Source organism: Pelophylax lessonae (genome assembly GCF_965119305.1).
Source record: "Pelophylax lessonae genome assembly, chromosome: 5".
NCBI classification, from domain to species: domain Eukaryota; kingdom Metazoa; phylum Chordata; class Amphibia; order Anura; family Ranidae; genus Pelophylax; species Pelophylax lessonae.
The window spans coordinates 341,189,037-341,204,779 of record NC_138772.1 but is presented as its reverse complement, the minus strand read 5'-3'; the positions used below and the strand labels follow the sequence as shown (position 1 = coordinate 341,204,779).

At 39.0% G+C, this 15,743-nt stretch overlaps 1 protein-coding gene across 1 annotated transcript in view; it reads right to left on the bottom strand.

Moving 5' to 3' along the window:
• GMPR (guanosine monophosphate reductase) overlaps nucleotides 1-15,743 on the bottom strand; it is a 100,207-nt gene that overhangs the window by 33,782 nt on the left and 50,682 nt on the right. Inside the window, exons 6-7 of the mRNA XM_082259615.1 lie at nucleotides 6,379-6,485; nucleotides 3,031-3,073 (exon numbers count right to left, since the gene is read on the bottom strand). Of these exons, the coding sequence (XP_082115741.1) occupies nucleotides 3,031-3,073; nucleotides 6,379-6,485 (150 nt within the window). The remainder of the gene's footprint in view (nucleotides 1-3,030; nucleotides 3,074-6,378; nucleotides 6,486-15,743) is intronic.

The following is a 15,743-nucleotide window of genomic DNA, read 5'->3' as shown; positions in this document are numbered from 1 at the left end:
GGAGCTATGGCCTGCACGCGCTCGTAGGCTGAACTGGGGTGACCACCGGATCTCAACATCCAGCCCGTCGCCCAGTTCAGCTTTCTTGCTTGAAGATCTCACAGGAACACTGGAGAAAAAAAGCTGTCCAAAAATCCTTTTAGAAAAAAATTTCTTGCCAGGACCTAAGATCCCAGCAAGGTATCTAGGTCCTTACTCCTAACTAGACAGAAAATAACTGATTTGCTGAGGCAGAGAGAGAGAGGATATACCCTCTGGGACTGCCCCTAGGGTGTGGCCAGAGCTTTTTAATTTCCTGTCTAGTCCTGCTCCTGCGGAGGTAACATAACCCGAAGGTGGTGTATCACCGAGGACTACGTCTGTCGATGAGCGCTAGAGAAAATTGGATTAATTCGCCTACACTATGAGGAGTCCCTTTTGTTTCTAATCTACTCTGAGATGCACAGGAAACCCTGACACCAAGGAGACTGGATAGGAGTGTACCCTGAGGCTGGAAACAAAGCAAATATTATATGATCCCTGGTGCTATAAGGTAACAGGGATCCATACATTCTGGTAAGCCTTTATTCTTACCACACCTCACGGGTGTTTGGAGATACCCACCACCACTACTCCCCTGCATGATTGGGATATTTCAGATGGATGCTATTGGCTGAAGTACACAGTTATTGGACTTTTGCATTGGACTTTTTTTGGGTTGCACAGAGCACCTCGGCACTTTAATTTACATATTGCACTATAATTTATATATATATTTATACACATTCATTTTTATAGTTTTTTTTTAACCATATGCACTGATATGTTATTTGTGATGTGTAGGAGCATATAGACAAGGATGCATTTTGTGTTTATAGGAATATTGCGCTGCTAGGGTTGTGGATTTTTATCTTCAATTTTTAGTTATACTGTCTTCCCTTGTGGACGTGTAGCAGCTGCAATTCCCTAAATTTATTTACAACAAATAGATTAATTATTAACAAATTAATTGGCGCGAGTGTTCACAATTTTACAGTTTATCCATTTAAAGTGCAGAATTTACACAGGATCTCTCAGCTCTGAAAAGCAGGGGGCGGAGAGCTGAAGTTACATCAGTGAGGAGAGTTGAGAGCTGATTGGAGGGAAGGGACACACACCCCTTCACACAGCACACAGGAACAGAGTTGAGGCTGTCAATCACAGGCTGTGCTCTCTCCTGTCACCATTTTTCTCCTGGTGTCAGGAAAACCCTTGAGAAGTGTCTCATACAGATAGCAGAGGAATGAGGCAGCAAACAGGAATGACACCTAGTGCTCTGGATTGAGACAAGTAGATACTATACAGGGATATGTTTTGGTTATATTTCATGTCTGAGGTTTACAACCACTTTAAGCTAGCCATTGACCGATCAACGCAGACTGGTATAACTTTGATCAGTGTGGGGCCATCCCTGTTCAGGGACAGTGACTTCCATCAAACAGACAAGTTGGAAGCCTTTTGTTGATCAGCGGCTGCAATCAATCAGCTATACCCACTGATCAGTGCATTCTGAAAGTGCCAGGTCCATCTGTCAGAATACAATGTCCTGGTGGGATTGAGGGCAGATTTCTTCATCCATCCAACTAATAGACCAATCAACGCAGACTGGTATAACTTTGAACAGTGTGGGGCCATCCCTGTTCAGGGAAAGTGACTTCCATCAAAAAGACAAGTTGGAAGCCTTTTGTTGATCAGCGGCTGCAATCAATCAGCTATACCCACTGATCAGTGCATTCCAGTGCCAGGTCCATCTGTCAGAATACAATGTCCTGGTGGGGTTGAGGGCAGATTTCTTCATCCATCCAACTAATTTGTGTTGCTGGAGGAATCTGTTTGTTTTTTTTCAACCAGCTTATTTATCTATAGCCAGCAGTACTCTGGACTAAAAGTGCTGAATGACACTCCTGCTACAAAGCAGGTTGTGAGATGTTGAACTTGACAAGCATAATTCTTCTCTCAGCTAAGATAACCAGGTTTGAACTTTCATTCACCAACTGTCATTTTCATTCTGTCTGATCCTTCTGTCTTACCAAACGCATGCTCATCAATGAGCCACAATATGATTGGCTACCAGGAGTTATATACCCTTTTCTTTCAAACACTTAAGCTCCATACACATTGTGAGAAAATTGGACTTAAGATAGGCCGGTTTTCCTCGATGTTTCACAGCAAGTCGGAACCGAGGATAGAAAAAATGAGCAAAAATTCTCAAACGACAAAGGCTTTTAATTTGTTATTTGCTGTTTCTGATCATTCGCAGTCTTTCATATCTGCTACTTCTCATGTGAAAATAGTACACACTAAATGGAAATCATCTGTTCTGTTCCCATATGAGAAAAATTTGGGCATTTGTCCCTTTGGAAATTTTCATTCTGATTGTCGGAATCAGCGGTCCAAAAATCGTACGATCATTCCTTGGACTAAAATGTTTGCCCATTTTTCTTATAGTGTGTATGGGCCATTAAGCCCTTCCATAATATACCTTCAAACTGTATAAAACTAAATAACCGGACCCCATGTCTGATCCATGAGGTATCCATGCCCTTTTAAAAAATTGGTCTGTCCTCAATTAGAGGAATATTTATAAAGCAATGAATGTAAAATTCACCAAACATTCCTGGTCGATGTGTTTTGATATCCAGTGAATGGTTCACCACGAGCCAACGTTTTATAAATGCCAAATTCACTGCTTTATAAATACGCCCTAATGTTCAGCACTGGAAGCTGAGACATACCTTCTAAAACTGAGGTTGCTGGAGGGTATAAAATACCTTGGACACCATGGCAGAAATATTTCAGTGCTACAGTAGAAGAAAGTAAAAAATTGTTAGCATTTAGAGTGGGCTAGTATCTTGTGTATATTTATATAACGAATTATGCAGGTAGTGCACTTTTCTATCCATAAGTAAAGCTTGCAAACTGGATTGTGTCTTGGAGGACGCTAAGGGGAAAGTCATTATATGTGATAACACAATCTGCTTTACAGGTGTTACATGCTGTCATACAACTCACCAAATGCTTTAGCGACATCTCCTGGACAGCTGCAGCCTCCATCCTTTAAACAAGATAAAAATAGAATCACTTATACACATGCATGTGTAAATCATCTTTTTTACAGCCTATTTTATATTTTTTTATATTTGAATATACAATATTTATATATCTCTTCCATTACAATCATAACATTATAAATAACAGCTGAGAGCAAATCAGGATTGAGCGTTGTCATGGAATACTGGCTAGGAAGATCTTCACAAAAGAAATAGAGCACAACATGCTGCAGTTCATTTGATAATGTTATCTCCTACAAATGCAATGGCTTTGTCACAGGAGACAATTAGAAGCAGTATGTTTTTGCTCTGTCTTAGATCTAGATCGCCATCTAGTGGACAAATCAGAAAATAGTGTTTAACTTTCCTGGAATTACTATTTTGTAACATTTGGCTAAACCATACAGAAAAATGATGCAATGTTACAAAATCATAAACCACAAACCCTCTATAAAGCATCTGGCTGAGAAGTTTGGATTACAGCCGGTAACATAATATACCTAAATTGCTGGAAGCCTACTCCTTAAAGAAAGTAATTTTATTCAACATTTTTTTACAGTCCTGTAAGTCCCTCATTCACTGTGATATTTTGTGCATAGGGCAGGCCATTCACTTCAATGGGCTGCCCTATAGGCAAAAAACCTCAAGTATCTTTTTGAGCTTTGCATTTTAGAAACATGCGCCCTGCTTGCTGCGTTTGGGGTACAATTAATAATTAATGGGGTGGCATACATTTTCTTTGTGTTTTGCTATTGTGTTAACAAACTACACAATTGTGAATGCAGCCTAAAAGTTTACTTTATGTGTGTCTCAAATAAAGATTAACTAGGGAAAATGTATTATATTGTAAGTTACTAGTCCTTTCATATGGTGGCTGTATTAGCATTCATTTTTTTAGGACATTTTAGCAAGTATATTAAAAGAGAAGCATGTTTTGTTTTTTATCTTTTCACAATCATACTTACCTAGGTGGATGCAGCATCTGTCCCCCGCCTGCTCTAAGGCTGAGAACCGAGTGATCAAAACCACCAATCACTCCGTTCTCAGAGCTCCCTGAGCAGAGAGTCTGCCTGTCTAGCTCTGCACCCCCATCGCTTGCTGGAGCACTGGGCTGTGGAGGGGCGGAAGCGGCCAGCTCAGGCTCTCAGCGGCTCGCTGAGAGGCTGAGCCGAGTGCTGGTCCAGGCATGTGGGCGGATCCCAACTTCATTGTCGCAGTCTTGCCCCATCCTGGAGCGGCTCTGTGAAGTCAGCCGACAGCGGTCTTTAGCCCGCTGTCTGATGAAAATGGGTCACAGGAGTACAGAACGAACTGCATTCCTGTGATCCACAGGATAAGTACAGCCAAATGAGCTTTGGCTGTACTTCTTTAATTTCAACAGAAATGCAATGTCATAGTAACTTTCCATGCATTGATTGAAAGAACAACAATGTTTTCTTCCAAACTATCAACTATAAAAGACTAATTCTCCCATCCCTGCATTTAATAGGCATGAAGAGAGAAAGACATGTTTGTAACTTAAATCATCCACGTCATCATCAGCACTAGTCTAGTGTGACAACCATGGCTCTCACCATAGATAGAGTGGCATATGTATAAATGGTCAGGAAGTATGTTATTTGCAGGATTTCTAGGGGAAAATTAAGGAAACATAGTCAAAAAAGAAAAATTAATGCACCACCATCTAAGGACTGGTAAGTTGCAGTTTATATAAATTTTGCTTTTGGGTAAGTATTGATTTAACGAAAGATACAGAGAACCCACAATTGTTAAATATAGATACTGTAAGGTTAGGATAAAATTGATTCAAAACCATTAAAGTTTTCCTTTGAGATACAGAAAATTGAACTATGAGGACTTAAAGTGGTTCCAAAGGAAAAAGGTTTTTAGGGTAACAAAACCTCCTGCAACCTTCCCTGCCAGTGTCATTATTACAATAACAGTGCATATTTTTAGCACTGATTACTGTAGCAATGTCACTGGTCCCCCCAAAAGTGTCAAAAATGTCAGTTAGGGGTCCGATCTGTCTACAGCAATGTCACAGTCCCGCAAAAAATCGCTGATTGCTGCCATTACTAATAGAGAAAAAAAAAATTTCTTAAAACTATCCTCTAGTTTGTAGATAAGATAACTGTTGCGCAAACCAAAAATATGTAGCAGAATACATATTGGCCTAGAATGAGGAAAACATTTGATTTTTTAATTATTTTTATTGGTTGTGTTTTATAGCAGAAAGTAAAAAATATTGTTTTTGTTTTTTCAAGAACTTTTTTTTGTTTATAGTGCAAAAAATAAAAATTACACAGGTGATCAAATATCACAAAAAGAAAGCTCTCTATTTGTGGGAAAAAAGGACATCAATTTATTTGGGCACAGCGTCGCATGACCACGCAATTGTTAGTTAAAGTAACGCAGTGCTGTGTTGCAAAAAATTGCCTGGTCATTAAGGGGGTAAAACCTTCCGGTTCAGAAGTGACAAAAAATTACAACTTTAAAAAACTCGCCATGCCTCTTACTAGTAATCTTGGACTGTCTACTTCTAAAAAAAAAAGGCCTGATTTGGGGGATATTTGTACTGTCCTGGTATTTTCAGGCCTCAAGAAATGGGAAAGGCAATCAGTACACCAGGATTGATCAATTTTCAAATATATACCATAGTTTGTTGACTCTATAACTTTCCTACAGACTAAATAATAAACACTGATTTAGCTTACTTTTACAAAAGAAGTAGCAGAATACACTTTGGCTCACATTTATGAAGAAAGATGATTTATTTGCAAAATTTTATAACAGAAACGAAAAAAAATGTGTTTTTTTCACAATTTTGGTCTTTTTTCGTTCATTTAAAAAAAAAACAGTGATGATTACATACCACCAAAAGAACAAATTATAAAAATTATATATGGGTACAGTGTTGCATGACCATTTATTTTTTATTCAAAGTGCGATAGCGCTGAAAGCTGATAATTGGTCTGGGCAGACAGGAAAGGGGTGAAAGTGCCCGGTATTGAAGTGGTGAGACATTATCTTCGTTGGTACATTAGTTTTTGCAGTGTGCTCAGATTTCACTGTAAAATAAACAGCAATATTAAGCTTTGCATGGATTTTGCAGAAAAACAATAAACAGCAACATTAGGCTTTGCATGGACTTTCGAGACCAGTGACCTTGTTTTCTTCTACAGTACTGTAAAATGAAAAACAGTTCCTGCACAGGCTGCTGATTGGCCAGTAGCAGTAAGTAACAGTAAAAAGATGAGCTAAAAAAAGTTCAGTTGCATGTGTTGTTCAGTAAACACATCTCTGTACTTACGGAAATGATGTGCCCTTTCAACCCGTGGGCAGAGTCAGCACATTCAATCACAGCACTCAACTGGGGGTAACCAACACCTGTTTTAATCCTGGTTGTGCAAACAGATCCTGCATAAGAAGGTACATTAAAGAGAGAGGATTAGTTCTATAGTCTTTATAACAGGCAAATCTTGCCCATCTTTTTCCATGTCCGGCAGAACCTATGCTCATTTAGATGCGCCAGACTTTCCCAGTTTACAACTATGTGCTTCATTAAAATATAGCTAGAGGCAGGTAACTACACTGGGCAAAAGTATATAAGTGATGCTTTTTTCATTTTTATTTTTTTATTTTTGCTCATCTCCCATTTATCTTCTCGCTCTTCTTACTGTGTGTATATATTGTATATTATATATATATATATATATACATATACATATACACAAATTGTGAGGCAAGGTCCCCATGGTGGGGGGCTATGGAAAACTGTCAGCTTATGTCAGCTATGGAAAACTGTTGTTTTCTCAAATCCTAATAATTTAGGATCTGATTTTAACTTATGGAGCATGCTGGTAACACTATGTCAGAAATTCAGAAGTACCATATAACTTCCCATTAGTGGTCATCAATTGGGAACCAAAAAAAATGGGCTCAGTGACAGACCTAATGGATATACTTGTTGTAATAAAAGATTTTGAGACCACACAGTTGTTGAATCTCAATTTGGCAAAAGCATGGAAAAATTTAGGTTTTCAAATGGGATAGCCAAAAAACTGGAAGTTAGCCTTGTATACCCCTATTTTGCAGTATGGTAAAGAAAGAATAGGAGCAAGTTGTGGAGCAGCTGTTCGTTCCCCAGTCTAATACAAGGATATTGTTAGACTGTCTTTTCTAGCCTGGCATTTACAAACCCATTAAGGAGTATTGTAAATCTTGCCCTGAGTTTCAAGTTAATACATCTCAACCACATTTTCCAATAACTGAGGTCTCTAATGTGTAGGTTGCTATGAATCTGGTTGGGTCACTGCCAAATTCAACCAGGGGGCACCAGCACATATTGTTAGTCATTGACTACGCCATTCACAAGCAAATCCCTCTGTGTATCCAGAAGCAATCCTTCTCAGAAAAGTGTCTTCTAAATTATAGCAAGAAAGCTATTCCACGTGTTTTGCTGTACAGGTATTTTGACAGATTAAGAACCCTTTTCATCTCAAAGGAAATTAAAAAGCTGGATCTGTTGTTGAAAAATATTCACCTACGCACTTCAGTGTGCCAGTTTTACAATTAGGGACTGGTAGAATGGTTCAATACAACCTTCAAATGTATGCTAAAAAAAAAAGGTGTAAAACTGTGACTTCCTCTTGTCATACTTAATGTTCCCACTCAGAAAAGTGCTATATTATTACTCTACAGGGTTTCCCCTACTTGAACTTTTTGTACTCGAGATGTCTCCAGGGACTCCTAAATATAGCTTGAGAAACATTGGAGTCAGAGGCAGTATCTCACAAAAGTGTAGTCACATTGCTTAGATGCACTACTGCCATTTGGAGTATCCATTCCCAACAATCAAACTGACATTATCTTGACTAATCTCCTAGAACGTTCAGATCATCCTCATCCAATGATTTTCACTAGTAGTGGTGGAGATCAGCAATTTTTAGCAGGCCTGCAACATTGCGGCGGAAAGATCTGACACCTAACACTTTTGTAAATGTTTTGAGTGAACCAGTGACATTGCTACAGTAATCAGTGTTAAAAATATGCACGGTTACTGTACTAATGACACTGACAGGGAAGGGGTTAACACCAGGGGTGATCAAAGGGTTAAGTGTGTCCCTAGGTGATGCTTTCTAACTCTGTGGGGGATGGACTCACTATATGAACACAGAGATCCGTGTTCCTAAATAGCAGGAGCTCAAGATCCCTGTGTTCATCTCTGACAGAATGGCGGTCTGCCTTGTTTACATCGGCAGACTGCCATTCTGTTTCTCTGGGGAGCGATCGTGGGTGGCTGTCTGAGGAGTGACCCGCTGATTAGCTCCCCCTCTGGCCAATCAGTGTGCGCCCATGCCACCCACTGGCTATTGCAGGAAACCACATACAGGTACATCGTTTCACGCAATAGAGCCAATTTGCCGCAATATATGAACTGCTGGCAGTCGGCAAGTGGTTAAAGTGTCCAGATATCGATATATGGCATACACAAAGCCACAAAAGTTTTTTTCTAAGCACCAAATAAAGTATTGGCCTCATTGCCAATGGGATGACATCATTTGATAAACGGAAAAATTAGATTTGAATTACCCAAGTGCAACTGTATAACCATCTCAACAAATCTCTACATCACTTTCAGATGGTGCAGCTGTCTCTCCAATGATGAGTATCACAGATGCTATTTAGAGAACCAAAACACACTGGTGTATAAGTTACATCTGTGCATGGCATGATGGAGATGACTAACTAGGGCTAGACGTGCATTATAAATAGTCTGGCTTATAGTGAGGAAGTATATGTACCAAACTTAACTATCAGAAAATGTCAATATCTCCTTCAATGCTACTAGTTGTACGCATAAGGCAAACACATTTTTTTCTGTTCTAATGAATTTGACTTTGTGATGCAGAAAAATCATAGCAAAAATAAACTGTATATAACATAATATATTGGAAATTGTATGGTAAGGTGAAGGCTTTGGTTTTATATGCCTACAAAAACTAGACACAGTTCATCAGACTTTCCTTACTAGGAGTGCATGGACAGCTGTTTCCTAAAAAAATACACCTGACCACAACCCTATGCCTGTTGTCTGCACCACTACATTTATCCAAACATTGAGTGCAGTACAATTCAAAGACACGCTATTCAAGTCAAAAATGGCCATGCATATAAGCACTAAGGGTACTTAAAACCATTGTAACAACCGTATGGCATATTTTCATTGTACTGACAGCAAACTTGTTGTGGTTTATTAGCCTTAGTAGGGACCAACAATTATGTGTAGAAGGCTATTGATGGTGCCCCAGAAGAACCGTTTACTGTTGCAAGACATCTCAATATTATGAAGACTTGTGCCAATATCAGGATGCTTATCAAAGTTATTACATTAGACACACTTAGCATGTATAAAAAAAATATTTTTTGTAGATGAGAATGAAAAACAGAGAAAATAAATCAAAAGAATTAAATAGCAGCTATTAACATCCAACTATGGTCACGCAAGAAACCAACATCTTAGATGGCTTGTCCATGTGAGAACGATGGCACAAAGAACCACAAAAGAACATTTTTTTTAAGAAATCCAAGAAGAAGAAGGATTAGAAGAAGGCTAAAGAGGTTATGCCTAAGAGACTTGTGAGTAACAAGATGGAGATTTACATGTATCTAAATCCAAGAACAAAAATTGAATATATTGCAGCTTGCCAGTCCTTAGTGGCTACATACTTTTTACAGGTTTCTCTCTTTTTTACCCAATGATTCTGTCAGTAACACACTTCTTGTTCTGGGGTGACAATACAAAATGACTGTATTTTAGGTATTAAGGAGCACGCTCTTGGGCTGCACACTTGAATTAGACTACAGAGCTGAAATGGGAAGGGTTGATAACATGGTATAAAACTGCAATGAAGGACAGGTAGGGTGCATGGGAATTTACAAGCTTACTGGATTACAGACCAACATTTTGCAAGTAGGAGAAGTTCATTGCTATGTATTTACATACACTTTAAAAGTGGAATGGATAGAGTGATCTTGACTAAATCGTGTGGTTATGTTTTCTGGGGTCCAAAAAATAGACTTCTGCCAGTAATATTTGATATTATATTTAACTGTATTTACCATTACCCAAGCTACACATAATTTAGCTATTATTTTTTTTGTGTTGATCCTTCCATGTTTCAAAGATTCACAGCCAAACCAGACCATAATTTCACTAGCCAGATCATAAACTTCAGAACACTGATAATGCCTAAATTACATTGATCATATCATTGGTATGCTTGGTATTAGAAACCATATGCATTTCTACACTTTGCTTGACACTGATAGGTATGGCAAGTGTTTTCTTACAGCACAGCAAAAATACTAAACAACTGCATTAAAAAACCATCACTTGAACATATTACCACTACAGGAAACTGAGCAGAATATGAAACCAACCAGACTCTGGTGTCTGCCACTGTCTGGCCCAGAAGATACGGCCACTCACGTGTTCGCAGAGACCTGGTGGTCTGCATAGATACTTTAGAGCCATTGTTGACAGGCTTTCACTCACCTTTGATTGCTTTCTACTCTTATGAAAGTCTATGGTAATGCAGAAACCACTGAACCAGTTCAAATGCATCTGAAATTAATTCTAAACAATATCAAAAGTATCTTAAACTTATGTCAAAACCATGCTGTATTTGCTTATTGAAACCTGTCCTTTAGGAAGATTAGATTATGCCTGCACATCCAACCAGTGTGATACAGGCACAGCTTTATCCAAATCATCCTGTCCAACCTCTACCTTCCTTTGATGGCATTTATGTCTACACAATACAGGCACAGCTTTATCCAAATCATCCTGTCCAACCTCTACCTTCCTTTAAAGGCATTGATGTCTACAGCAAAAAAAAAAAAATGTGGTTTAGCTGATTGTTAGCTTAAGCTTAAGTACATTTGGGGAAAAAATCCTGCTTTTCCTGTGACTCACAGGGTGGAAACATGGGAGATTCCAAATTATATTTTTACTTGCTTTACGTTACAATATCTTTCCAAATAAATAAGAAAATCAAGACAAGTCAAATTTGTTTAGATCATTTTTACTAGGATGGGCATGTGTTACCACATACACATGACTGACGTCAATATTAAAATTGCCTGTGTGTTTATAATTATAATATCATTTATAAGGCTGTGGATATGAGATTTATCAAGCATTCATTGGAGGTATATCTTCCAAATTCATGTGTTTTAAATGTTTAGTTAAAATCATGTTCACTGCTTTACAAATTGTGTATGTCTCCAAGTGTGTCCCATGCATGATTTTCACAGAAAGGTGTTTTGTTAGCCATTTCTGTCCATGTTTATACAATCAAATAGTGACAGCTTACAGGGCTACATGTTATAGGTTAGGTAAGGCGTGTTTGCTGGCCAATCAAGCACAGCGATACCATGATCATTAAACCAGGTACTGGTACTTTTGGCAGTGTGGGCTAATGCCAAGTTCTGTTGGAAAATGAAATCATCATCTCCATCTCCATGGTCAGCAGAGGGAAGCATTAAGTACTCTAGAATTTTCTGGTAGAGGGCTGCACTGATTTTGGACTTAATAAAACACAGTGGACCAACACCAACAGATGAAATGGCTTCCCAAATCATCATGGACTGTGGAAAATATTGCAATTCCTTTGGAAATCAAGGTCCCAGAGTCTGAAGGAGAGGCACAGAATCCAACTTGCATGAGATCCAGTGTGAGGTTTCCACAGTCAGTGATGATTTGGGGAGCCAGGTCATCTGCTGGTGTGTTTTATCAAGTCCAAAGTCAGCGCAGCCCTCTATCAGGAAATTCTAGAGCACTTCATGCTTCCCTCTGCTCACCAGCTTTATGGAGATGCTGATTTAATTTTCCAGCAGGACATGGCACCTGCCCACAGTGCCAAATGTACAAATACCTGGTTTAATAATCATGGTATTACTATGCTCGATTGGCCAGCAAATTCGACTGACCTAAACCCCATTGAGAATATGTGTGTAATGCATCTATATAAAATATATGAGTTTCACTTTTTGAATTGAATTACTGAAATAAATTAACTTTTTGATGATATTCTAATTTTATGAGATGCCCCTGTTCAGGCTGGTGGTGTAATGATGTGAGGGATATTTTCTTGGCACACTTTGGACTTCTTAGTACCAATTGAGCACTGTTAACACCACAGCCTACCTGACTATTGTTGCTGACCATGTCCATCCCTTTATGACTATAGTGTACCCATCTTCTGATGCACCATGGCACAAAGCTCAAATCATTTTACCACTGGTTTCTTGAACATGACAATGAGGTCACTGTACTCCAATTGCCTCTACAGTCACCAGACTTCAATCCAATAGAGAACCTTTGGGATTTGGTGGAATGGAAGATTTGCATCATGGATGTGCAGTTGACAATGCTGCAGCAACTGCGTGATACTATCATGTTAATATGGACCAAAATCTCTGAGGAATGTTTCCAGCACCTTGTTGAATCTATGCCACAAAGAATTAAGGCAGTTCTAAAGGCAAAATGGGGTCCAACACGGTACTAGTCAGGTGTGCATAATGAAGTGTAAGTTAGGTTCAAATCTATGAGGAACCTGTGAGGATAGCGAAAGAGGAGCTGCCTCTGCTAATATTAATTTAAAGGTGCAAGATCCAGGGCTGTCATCCTGATCCTGGCCTTGCTACTTAGTGAGTCACTTAAACTGACTGTTTAGTTGGGAGTGGTGTTCTGATGTTGATGATGTTAAGAACGGTAAGCCTTTTGAGTCAAAATAACATGATGCCTCCAAGCTTAAGTCTCTATCTAGCCACTGAGTGATCTTGAGTAAAACATTGTGGTGAAGAATTAAAGGTGCACCAAAAAGAAGAAATTTGGGGTGGTTTGTTGCAAACAATTTAAAGTTTTCTGATAACTGCTGTTTTAAATTTTCTTCCACAAAGTGGAAACATTAGATGGCAAGTATACAAGCTATATATTATAGGATGCAACAAGAATAGCAAAACAAAATTCTCACAGGAAATCTAGAGCAATCTGAGTCGATCAGTAAGTAGACTAGACTTTCAAATGCCCCAATGAAAAAAAAAAATACATAAGTAAAAAGAAATGGCTTAAGTGCCGGCTCACACTATCGCGGCACGACTTCGGGGGCGACCTGTGAAGTCGCGTGCACCGTGACTTCGGCACGACTTGCATGGACTTCATATAATGAATGTCAATGCAAGTCGCTCCGATGTCGCCCCAAAGTAGTACAGGAACTACTTTCTAAGTCTGAGCGACTTGAGTCGCTCCTATTAGAACGGTTCCCGTAGCACTGCATGGGCCGCGACTTGTCAGGCTGACCAGTCGCCTGACAAGTCACGGTAGTGTGAATGGGCACTAAAGAAACTGCTTGATGTAATAAATCTCACTGCATATAATGAAATAGCGAGGTGTAAGCTAATATACTGCTTTTAAAAGCTACTAATATATGTTAGCATGCTGTCAACTATACTTGACTTAGGAAATAAAGTTAGAAATTAGAAAGAGATGAGAAGAGAGTAGAATTCTCTCAGGGGAGGAAAAGGAGATTGAAGGGAAGGAAGAGAAAAAAAGGGTGCAGAGCTGCCACCCACATATATGCCAGAAACGAACAGTATCCCATGCTTGATTAAATACAAAACTACTGTGTGCACAACTATGCCTACCATATCTACCAAAAATTACAAAACAAATATATTAACTATCAATGCAAGCCAATACCAAAAAGTGTTTCACATTGATATTATAGAGACAAAAGAAAAATGACATTGTGCAGGTACACATCATCACCACTGCATTGGTGTGAAGAGCACTGTGAAGAACACTTGGGATCAGTGTGCAGGTTCCTAGTTAATTGCACTATTGTTATTTTTTTTAGCACTGTCTCTTACTATCATAGGTGTGTGCAGTCTATTATATTAGGGTGTGCACCCCAAAGCTCAAACACACATCTTTCTCTGCAGCCTCAGCTGCACAGGGCAGTGAATGAATGGGAAGTGCTCTGTGCTGAGCGGCTTCCCGTTCATTCACAAATTGAAGCATAGTAAATAGTTTACTGCGCTTCAGTTGTGAATGAAGGCAGTGAGTGAGTGAGTGTGTTCACTGTGTTCATTTAGAGGTAAATGACATATTGACAACCCCCTTCCCCAACTCTTCACCCTGAAACATCCCCTGCAGCAGTCAGGGGGAGAGGAGAGAAGCCAGCAGCTCTACAGGTGGGGTGGTGCAAGATGGGGGGGGGGGGGCAGGCAGTAGGGAGAATCGGCACCACACGTAGTGATTAGGGTGTGCCCGACACACACCCTGTGCATGCCTATGCCTATTATATGAGAATGGATCTTTATGTGTGTGAGTGTTTGTTCAAGATCCCAGTGAGCACTATAATGATTCGCTTCTCTTCTTTAAATTGTTTTGGATTTAATGAACGAGATAGTGAATTTTAACCCTTTGATGCCTGTGAGCTGCACTTGGAGGAGTGGTTGGGCCCTATTCCCCTTTTTATCTGTGAGCATTTGTAGACCTTCTTTAATTAAAAAGACCTATATATGAAGGTGAGCAATATAGGCACACAGGGTGGGAGTGCACACTGTGAAGATGGTGAAGAGTGGTTACGACTTATCACTGAATATTGAGATTGCACTTTTTTCATGAAGGTTGGACTGCACATTTTGGAACTGTTTTTGGAACATTTGGTTTTGACATTGAATATTATTATTATAATTATTATTATTATAATTATTATTTTGGTTTATTGCATTTAGGATGAGGGGGATCCTATGAGATTCCTCTTTGATATATATTAAAGCTGCACTGTAAATTTTCTTTTAACCCATGCTCGATTAATAAGACATTCAAGGAAGTGTTTCTGTAACATTCCACAGATTCCAGATTTTATTATGTTACTCCAAGGAATTAGGAGAGGCAGTTAGATACTCCAACCACTCCATCCTCCATCTTGCTGCAATAAGTATATGCACCAGAAGTCATTTAGATATTTTAAAGAAATCGTGGGGAGGTAGTAAATGGGTAATACCAGTATATGTGTTGGGTCAACCCTAAGCTACTTCTTCATCTCCAGCATCTGTGATCAGCATATTAACTCTGGTGTTTGGTACCAGTGAAATATAATTTCATTTTGGTTCCCTTTATAAGAGTAGAAATTGAGCTTTTGGAAGCTTAGGACCATATTATTTGCCATGTTTACAAAGGTATTTCTTCTCCCAGAATTTGCTCCTAGTGCTTCATATATAAGTATTTGACAGAGGACTGGAGTAAGAACTTTATTGATCTGGAAAATTAGTTCCTAGCTCGAAGAGCTTGAAGTTGAAGAACCAGCTATTACATTTTTTTCAAATACTGTCAATTTGAAGAATGGTAGAGATTTGGTTAAAGAATCGCCATAATGACAGATTTGTAGGGAACCATAAAAGGCTTGTTTAGAGAGATCAGAAGCATTTTGAAGGTATTGGAAGGAATGTATGGTTCCAGTTCTAACATCCACCAAATGTCCAAAGTGACATTTGTGAGGTTAGGGTGTCTGGGATAATGGATGTAAAAAAAAAGAGGTTGCATAAATATTGACTTTTATTGACATTTGAAATCCAACATGTTTTGAAAGGAACAGAAATCCA